Raw genomic sequence first — 10,000 nt, forward strand, 5'->3', positions numbered from 1 at the left:
CGTGATAATTCGAAACCCGTTGGGCGTGAAAAGTGTACACCTTTTCCAGAAATGAAATTGTCTTGAGCGGCGTGGATGTTTGGAGAGCACATTTCCTAATTTGTTGTCAGGTGTTCGCGCCAATCAAATATCCTTAAATTTGATTATTTCACGCCGTTGTCAAGGCAAAAACGGAAAGGAAATGTACCAGGATGTAAAACGCACGTGCGGGGCGTGCAGAACCACTGGTTTTGTCATTAAGCCCATCGTTTTGTGTCGTCTTTAACCAGGGTCGGTTGCTCGAAGCCTATAGTTAGCGCTAACCGTCGGTTAAGAGGTATCGAAACCTATAGATTTCCGTGGTATTTAACGCTGGTTGACTGTACTTCGAGCAACCCTGGCCTGGTCTGCAACGACCTAAGAATAGTTTCTTAGATTCTTCAAATTTGCTGACTACCCGACTAACCGTTGAATTTAATTAATGCTGTAACTTTGAACAGAACACGTAACTTTTAAAGCGAGTTCACCTTTTTTTGTTAAGAGTCTGTTAAAACCAAGACAATGGCGTAAGGAAAGCAGTCGTGTTACACGTGTGACAACATCTTTTTCTGTCTTCTACTGCAAAATTAAGCCATTTGATTAGATGAACGTGCCTGTCTGTGTTGTGCGTTGGAATGTACACGCAGATGTGAAGATGGAATCTCCTAATAAGGCGTTTGTGCTCGCATTAAAAACTGTCCGGTTAGGTATCTGAAAATTATCTCGAGAAAAATATTGAAATTATACACTCGATTACTTTGATAATTTCTTTTAATGGTTGGCAATTTCAGGTCTGTCCTAAGGAAGCAATCTTTGTTAAAGGATATAGTGTAAGTACTTCTACTCGTTCTTCTTGTGACGTAGCTTATGGTTTATCAGTAGCCTTTAGCTCACTGTCACGTGTTACCCTATTCAAATAAAGTCTATTATTATTATTATTATTATTATTATTATTATTATTGTTATTATTATTATTATTATTATTACGAATTAAGCCACAATGATTTTCGCGTAGCTTGTTTTCGCAAAATAAGCGAGTCAGTTGAAAACTTCCTGTATAGTCGTCTGTGATATGGTTAAATCCTCTGTTCCTTGGGTTGATTTTGCCGGCTAAACCAGCTCAACGAGGGCGGGAAAATTGCCCAAAACTGTCGCAGAGTAATTTGAACAGAATTCAAACCCGGTTTAAAACTTGTTTCGCAGGTTCACATTCATCCGAAGTGAAATGACGCCAGCTCGCGCCATTCAACAGTCTCCCTCGTCTTTCCTTGAAGACAGCTCCACGTCATCGATGGAGGCAGAGCCTGAAAGAGACCAGAAAAGGTAATTGAAGTTCCGCTTAACACAACTAGGGTAAACCATTCAGAATCTCAATTATTCGGGTTTAGTGGATAAGCCGAAAATCGTTCGCAACAAGAATTATGCTTAGCTCTTATGTACAGAAAGCGGCTCGAAAGTGTTAATTTCACTTAAACTAATTTTGTTTTTTTTATGACGTAGTTGCGTTGGATCAGTGCGGTTGTTGATCGGCTAAAAAATTTCTTCAGCTTCATTATCAGCCAATCAGGGGTGAGAGTAAAAGAGTCGTCAACCGATTGCTGGGATTTCCCCCGTTTAGCGTTTTCCCGCGCGTAGCCGCGGCTGCATCCATTTTCTTTGTGCCCTGATTGGCTATTTTGTGCGTCCGAGTCTAATTTGATTAGCTAAAGCAATTACTCTGTTTGTGGTTTTGCTGCAACCAACTGAAAAGCTGCTCTTAAGACAAACCTACTTCGCTATTTCATACTTCTAGGCTGATTAATTTATTGGCGTGTTTCGTTCTCCAGGGATGAAGCTGAAGAATACAGTATTCCCGAGGGAGTAGAGAACCTTCCCAACCTACTTCAACCTATTAAATCACCCATTTATGACGAACCTGGAGCCCGAGTCGTCGAACTTAACCGTGAACCTGGTAGTGGCCTGGGTATAAGCATTGTTGGCGGTAAAATGGGACCGGGAGGTCTGGGACTGAAAGGCATTTTCATCAGGCATATACTGGAGTCCAGTCCTGCTGAGCGTGTTGGGACGTTAGAAACTGGTGATCAGATTTTAGAAGTGAGTGTTTTTCTTACGGAAAAAAATTGGGAAGGGGCATCCAATTTAGCAAAGCTAGTTTAAATGGATCCCGGACACAACGAGGAACCCATGACCCGGAGCCTACAACTCTACTGTGTTCGTGTAACGGCGTTTTCACTGACCGATTTATTTTTAGATTGAATTTCCCGCGAATGAGACTCCCACAGGAGCCCGATGACCAATTACAAGAAATTAAGCTGACGTCATAGGGTCACCGAACCAGAACTGCCTTTGTTTTTTGACCTAATTCGCGGGAAGGGCTAGTCTAAAAATAAACCTACTTGTGAAAACGCCGTTTCACAGACGCTGTATGGAAGTTGCACGCTCCAGATGGGCTCCTGATACAACACAAAACAAAGACATAGAAACATTCAAATCTAGACAAATAATTAAGTTATAAAGACAACATGTACCGCAGGCGCTTTAGTTTGATTTTAAATTCGTGTTTCTCGGAAGGGTGTTGTAAGTCCGAGCGCCGTTTGTTCTGAAGCTCCCTTGATACTTATCAGTTTTTCCAAGGGAGGGCGCAGCAAATCACGGCTTCTGGTATCATAGCCATGGAAAAAGTGCGCGTGCTTAAACTCTGAAAGTAAGTACGAAGACGCTATTCCGTGAAGACATTTACGGACTAAAACGCATTTGAGATAATTTCTGCGTACTTGTAGGCTGGGCTAGCCAAGTGTTGATTTTAACTCCTCAGCCCCGATTGACCGACCTTCAATAATACATGCGGCGCGTCTATTTAGCTTATCTTGGTAAGCTTTGCTCCCAGCCCCACAACTGTCCCACAAAGGCGAGCAGTAATCGAACAATGGCAAGACTATAGTATTGTAGAGCATTAGGCAAGTTGGCTTGGGGAGAACCTTACGGGCGCGCTCGACGCAGAACACTTAATAGACGCGAGATCTTGTTACCAATATATTATATGTGGTCCTTCCAAGATAGAGTGTTATCTAGGAGGACCCCAAGATATTTGAACCTGTTAACCCTTTCTAAACGCGTGTTACTGAATTCTATAACCAAATCGTCAGCCTCTGCGGTCCTTTGGTGGGTACCAACAAGCAGAAACTTCGTTTTTTCACGATGAAGTATTAGAAAATTAGCATGGAGTGAGCTTCAGACATCAGTTAGGCCGCTCGTTAACTCAGCTTGAGTTTCAAAGACTAACTTGCTCTCAAAATAGATTAGTGTATCGTCAAACTGATTGCTCTGCATTCCCGCTCTTTCAATCCCCGATAGGTCGATGGGCACGATCTTCGTGAGGCTTCACACGATGAGGCTGTGGAGATTATCAAGCGTGCGAAGAATCCTGTTCGGTTTGTCGTTACAACGATGGCTTCCGACTCTGAAACCCCAACCAACACTCCGGGCATACAGGCGACGGACGTCACCCTTAACAACCAGGTGGGAAGAGCAAAGACTTACATTTTCATTTTCTAAAAAAATGCTCGGTCCCGTTGTAGCAAAAACCGCTCCGGGTGGGACCCTGGTGAGGTGCCTGTCTTATATGAGGACAGCGTAACTTGAAATTCATGAAAATATGACGTCAAATGTGAACGGAAATCTTCGTTTGTTGCAGTTTCCCGACCGGGTATGCTGATTAAACTAACTTAAACGTCTAATTCAATACCGATGGGAAGGAAAGGAGCTTTGATCGCTTAGTTTGAAGTAATAATAGTTTTTGTTTTGAACAGTACTATTGCTCCATCGTGTAATCGTTCCCGACGAGGAGGAGAACCGATTGAAAATTACAGCTGAAAATTTACTTTTTATGACATCTGTGTTGTCCTTTGTTTCGTTCAAGAACCTTGCCTTTATAAATTCAGTTCTTAATCCGCTTGTTGTACCGAGAACATTCCTCTACTTTCCCCGCTGAGAGTTTTTTTTTTCCTTCAAATGTTTGCCAAAAGTTTGACGCTATTGTTCGCCTTAAGGTAAAGGCCATTTTGAATTTCTTGTGATCGAAGCTTGCTGCTTGTGCCAACTTCTTAGGAACCGAAACTAACTTCCACTTGTTTCTGTTTTATCCAAAAAATGACTGAATTCAAATCCTCAACAATGCAGGGTCAAACCAGATGTATCCCTTGCTGTTAAACCTTTTGTCTCTTGGTTCCATCTAACAAAAAAACATGTTGTCCTCGTTGTCTCTCTTTTGTAAATTTCTACCTCAACTAGCTTTGTTTTAAAAAGTTTTATTTCGATCTGGGCTCCGTTAGCCTAAATTAATTAAATATTGATTGATTTTACTTACTAATCGAGGATCTGTTTTCTGAATGCACGCATAAACATTGAAACATTTGTTGCAATTGATAGTGTTTTGTTTGGGATGTAGGCATCGTTTTGTCGCCTTAAATATCGAACATGAAGAGATGGCTGACCAGACGTGAAAATATTCATATCTGCTTTCTTTTACCGATTCTTCTTTAATGAATATCGTTTCCCTGTGGAGTCCAAACAATGATCTTAATAACACGGTTCGCTGTTAATTTGATATGAAAACTTCACGTTTCTTCTTCGTCGTCGAAAATGCCGTTCCCTTTTAGAAGATCAAAAGGTCTAAAACTGAACGGATCAAAGAGTTATACTTTTGAGGTAAGAGTTTTTTGCCCTCAATCAATTCCCTATCTTTTTTGTTTGTTAATCGCACATTTTTGTGTTTGTGTTTACGGAAGTAGGCCGTCTGTACGACACGTTTTTTTGATGATGTACTGGAAATATTTAAAGCCAGCAGATTACAACAACCAGGGGTCGGCTCGATTTTGTCAAATGATGTGTTCTTGTAGGTATTTTATCAATCGGAACGCGAGGACAGCTATGGAATATCATTCAAAACTACGACTTGTTTCCTTGATTTCGGTGTTTTCGTCCTTCCCATAAAGCTTGTTTTTCTTGAATTTAGCGACTCATTTATCTCTTTCCATCAAGTAAGATTATGTCCATTAATTTCGTTCAATTCAGTTTACTCTTTTCTTCTGCTATCGACACTCTCGTAGCAAATAGTAAGAGTATTTAACTAGTTTGTTTTCTAACGAGACCTATATTACGCCTACCGCTGGTGAGAACAAATTGCGCCGGGGTAAGTTAATCACGATTAGATTCAGGGAATCATTTCGTTGAAATTAATGTTGTTAAGTCCTTTTACAATTTCAAGCAACGCTTGACGGAAAAAGCTACCTTAGTAATAGATCCTTTACAGTCGTTGATGATTGAGATTTTCGATGATCTTGCTCGTCCTGCACATTTTGAGGACGACCGCTGGAAAACCATACCTCCTTTTTCAAGAGCAGTTGCGTCGACATTTCACTTATCCTGCGAAATCGCGCGGAATATTGCCTGATACTTAAATGAGGCGATATTCCGCAAGATTGAGCAGGATAATTGTTTTATTTTCAACACATTGATGACAAAGCACAATTTAATTTTCTACGTTTATTGGGGAAAAAAAGCTGGCAAAACTAACATTATTTTCCGCGACACAAAAAATTACGTATATCCGGCAGGATATACGTTGAGTATGCACGACGAATATTGAGCACGCTATGACCATATTTGGACGTTGTCTCAATGTGTTGAATAATAATTGACGTTATCACTCAGACGGCCAAAAATTCCCCTATCTCATTCTTGCCCAATGCTGCTAGAAGATTAATGAAATCTTTCACAGCAAACCTTGAAAATAAACCGAAAACAATTTATACGAAGGGGAAAAAAACTACCATCCCCTGTTCTTTGCAAGGTACCATGAGTTTTACATTAATTCTGCTCCTTTTCTTCGGCGCAGCTCTTTGACTAATTGTCTTGTAAGATTTCTTGTTTGTGTGTAAGTGCACATTTCTTAAATGTTTCTGTAATTCTTCCCAGCATTCCATGGTCGAGTCCAACAATGTGACAGTAACAAGTGCCAAGCCATCCGCCGAGCCCACGGCTTTACCTGGTGACGAGTCTTTTAAGAAAGATATTCCAATTCCCGCCAAAAATCTGACAGCTGAAGGACAGGAGCCAATCACAATCGCTGCTAAGAGAGTCGAAGTCAAAGCTGAGATTGAGAGCAAGGTTTTGAACTTGCAGCCGCGATTCAACTTTGTACGAAGTCATGAAAACAGAAAAAGTAAGATACAGTAGCTATATTCCGACTTATGCCTTGTTTAAAACTTCTCTCTGATTAAAGAAGAAATTCTCAATGATTCATTTTGTGAGGTGAAGAAGTAAGGTTGCTGAATCCCGGCTGTTATCTCCTATATTTTCCTTGTTTTTTTTAGAAACTACACTAGGAATAAAGGAGCAATTCCAATTAATGCGTTTTAACCTACCTAATTAGTTGAATGTTGGGTTTAATAGATCATAGGCGATCGCCTCTCCGTCAGTGTTGTTCCACTGGCGACACAGCAATGTATACAATTAACTTGTCGTTAATTAGAGCCTTTTGTCCTTTTGAAAGGTGCTCATAATCAAAGTGCGTATCTCGCTCGTGCTTTTGCCAACGTCGCTAGCAAAAACCAGCCTATATTATTTTTTTTTATTAATCTTCGAAAATACTTCCGCGGCTGCTTCAATATTTCAATATAAGAATGTACTTGGCAATTTGCTTTTTGAATCTTTTGCTACATTCTCCGCCAATCGAGGCAAGAGAAGAACCAATTGTGATTGGCTCACACGCGTTTTCCCGCGTTTAACGCGGGCTGACATGTTTTCGTTTTGTATTGTGATTGGCTCATTTGTTTACATGCTACTGCTGTGATTGGTCAAATTTTTAATTTGGTTCTGGTATGACGGTTCGGCATTCAGAACCTTTCTGTTGACTGAAAATGTTGGTGTTTTGACAGGAGACCTAAGGATAAAATACCCTGATATAACTGGGGATTTTCTGATTGTAAATCTCACAAAAGGGAACACTGGATTAGGTAAGTGTAACAGAAAATGGACTTAGCACTTGGCAGGCCAGTGTGATTTTTCGTTGCCGGTGCTGAAACGTCGACAGCAATGCCAACAAAGCATTCCTCCAAAATAAATAAATTATAATGGAGAGTTTTAGCGAAGGTGACAGGGTACACTTTTTCATTGTTTTAAACCTTTTCATCAAATTCGGAGCTGGTTGACAAACTTGATCAGCAAAATAACACAATAGGACACCAAAAAAACTATCCAACCTAATCATCCGAAAAGATCCTAACAGAACATAACCTCACAACAACGCTTCAACTCACGATCTTCCACACCAAAATCAAATTCTTCAAGTGTTGGGCCTAAATGCGTAGTATCATTTTTGTAGCTTTTGTCAGGAGGAAAAAAGGACCTCAATTTTTTAGCTCAGCGACGGCCAGCTGCCTTTTTGAAGATCACATTGTTAACCTCATGGTGTTTTAATCCAGGTTTGAGTATCGCTGGCGGAAAAGGTGCGGCAGCAAATCGCATTTTTGTTGTTGATGTTAAGCCAGGAGGACCTGCGGAGAAGAACGGCCAGATACAACAAGCAGATGAGATTCTCGAGGTGAATGACGTCACTATCCGGGGTCTGACGCATTATGAGGCTTCCACCATACTAAAGGTGAGTTTGGGCTCTGAAATTGGCGCGCATTAAACGATACGCGGTTTTCATGTTACGTCATCGTCTCCATGTTGGTGGACGAAAACTTTTAAACAAAAGGTTCTAGTGAGAGATCTTAAAAGATATCTCATTGGCACCTTCTGTTTGTCCACCAGCAATTGTACATTGCAGCATTGTCATCTGTGTCTCCAGAAATTGGTTGCAAACCATCTATAAGGAACCTACTCTAGGCATTTGGATATAGATAGCGAGCGCGTCAACTCAAAACGCAAATCTGCTTTACAGCGAGCTAGATCCGTTATGGTTGTTTGGAGGGAGGGAAGTTGAATCTTTTTAAAAAGAGTCAGCGTTGACGAAAAGAGCGTGATACTACTATACGCATCGCTCGGTAATGTAATTTTGTTCAAAAAATATTACGCAAATGTTATTGTGCTGTTACATGTCGGTGTCTCCAACTTCAGAACACTCCACCGGAAGTTGAACTGGTTTTGGGACGAACACAAGAAGCCGCTGATTTCCTGAGTCGATCCAAGACTCCACCGGCTCAGGAATCTCCGAGAGGACGTCCGTTCCCCGAACTTGAATTCAAAGCACTTAATGTTCGAACCAAGGAGTCATCGCCTCCGACGCAACGAAAAGAAGTCGGAAGTCCTCGGAGATCCGGACCAAGTCCGAGTCCGAGTCCCAGTCCTCCGCCAGTTGCTGAGGGAATCACGGTTTCTCCAACACTTCTGAAAGAATTATCTGGGGGACAGAAAGTGGAGTATATTGACTTTGTTAAGGTTGGTTGTTGAAGAAACCCTATAATTGGGGTTACCGAGGGAGATAATTGCATTTGAATTGGTAAATGCACAAAAACGACAACCCTTCATTTCTTCGCTGGCGTCTGGAAATAAAGCACCCAAGTTCCCTTTTCTCTTTCCAATCGGCATACACATGTTTCTTCCTTTCATTATGGCTGAGTTTCCAATTAAATGCTGTTAAAGTAAAACCACTATTGCTGCCTTGACCAATCATTACAGACTCCGACTATCGAATCAACCAATCATAATGCAAAGCGAATACCTTGCAGCCGGCGCTTAGGGCGGGAAAGCGCTTGCGAGCTACAATCGCCTCTGTTTACACCTCCGAGCAGCTCAAAATTGGCGCGATATTTTTAAGCAAAGCGTCAAATTAATTTCAAAATTAATTTGGTTTTGCATAGCCACTTGATGAGTTTTGCCGTCTTAGTGAGACAACGTTTCGTTTATTATTTGACCAGAGCTCTGCTGGCCTTGGGTTTGCTGTGGTGGAAGGCCCTGGATTTGGTGAGGGTCAGAGAGGTTTCTATGTAAAGGACATCACTGAGGGAGGACCGGCCCAAAAGGTACCTTGTTCTTGGTTCTTGTTACAAGCCTTGGTTTTCGATTCGTACAAAGGAGTTTTTTCCTGTAACTTTTGTTTTACTGATATTTTCACTATCATTCATCAGGATAACCGACTTAGGAAAGGTGACCAACTGATTGCTGTCGATAACCAGCCGATAGTGGGACTGACGCATGCAGAGGTAAAGGAAATGTACAGGGTGACGCGTGCGAATGTTTGATTCATGAGCTCATCAAGGGTAGCTTCTATTTCCACTAATTCCTTGAGTCAACTCCTTCCCGAGTAAATTTATTTTTAGGAACAGGTTTTTCCCGCGAAAAGCATCATATTTTCCTTGACGCTGAGATAGCTCTGTTTTGATTAGCTTATGCAACAGTGGGATTGCTGAATCTCCCAAGGGAGGGGTTCCATAAATAAATCTCCTCGGGAAAGGGTGACTCCTAGGCCAAGTATGGGGGATAGAGGCTTCCCTCTATTGAAATATGCGTAGGCACGTGGGCGAAACGCGTTGAGCGCGAGTGAAATTCGTGACCACGCGTGAATCTCGCGAGAGACAATATAATCTCGTGTGGTTGTTACTTGAATTAGAGCACTTCTCGTAGTTGAATCATTAAAGTTTATTGATGTAGTTATGGTCATCGTTATAAAGATAAACGTCCGTGAAAGTTTTATGTTCTCGCGAGGAGTGAAATTCGCGCACGCCTTCGATCTTACCCGAAAGAACGCTTTTCTCGTCGCGTATTTTTTAAAGTCAGTTGTATCAATGTAGTTGCAGATAACTCAGCCTTTATTTCATTTTCTCTGCTCCCACATCAGCGGTTAAACAAAACTACAAATTCGTTGCAGGCTGTCGCCATACTGAAGAGAACCAAAGGAAAGGTGTCACTCGTGGTTGCTAGGAAGGCATCACATTCCGGAAGTGCGTCAGCCCCTGAAAAAGCAACAGCCAGTGTTTCG

The 10,000-nt window shown here is 41.5% G+C and overlaps 2 protein-coding genes across 2 annotated transcripts in view; both read left to right on the plus strand.

Annotated features, from left to right (window-relative positions):
* LOC137973139 (melatonin receptor type 1B-B-like) overlaps positions 1-10,000 on the plus strand; it is a 117,715-nt gene that overhangs the window by 34,916 nt on the left and 72,799 nt on the right. The gene's annotated exons all lie outside the window — the stretch shown is intronic.
* The window catches only part of LOC137973137 (multiple PDZ domain protein-like), a 45,356-nt gene that overhangs the window by 22,857 nt on the left and 12,499 nt on the right, over positions 1-10,000 (plus strand). The window contains exons 18-28 of the mRNA XM_068819880.1: positions 810-848; positions 1,222-1,341; positions 1,845-2,112; positions 3,373-3,537; positions 5,995-6,241; positions 6,957-7,034; positions 7,503-7,678; positions 8,140-8,460; positions 8,940-9,044; positions 9,150-9,224; positions 9,890-10,000. The exon at positions 9,890-10,000 is cut by the window's right edge and continues 229 nt beyond it. Of these exons, the coding sequence (XP_068675981.1) occupies positions 810-848; positions 1,222-1,341; positions 1,845-2,112; positions 3,373-3,537; positions 5,995-6,241; positions 6,957-7,034; positions 7,503-7,678; positions 8,140-8,460; positions 8,940-9,044; positions 9,150-9,224; positions 9,890-10,000 (1,705 nt within the window). The remainder of the gene's footprint in view (positions 1-809; positions 849-1,221; positions 1,342-1,844; positions 2,113-3,372; positions 3,538-5,994; positions 6,242-6,956; positions 7,035-7,502; positions 7,679-8,139; positions 8,461-8,939; positions 9,045-9,149; positions 9,225-9,889) is intronic.

This window comes from Montipora foliosa, chromosome 10 (assembly GCF_036669935.1).
Source record: "Montipora foliosa isolate CH-2021 chromosome 10, ASM3666993v2, whole genome shotgun sequence".
NCBI classification, from domain to species: Eukaryota; Metazoa; Cnidaria; class Anthozoa; order Scleractinia; family Acroporidae; genus Montipora; species Montipora foliosa.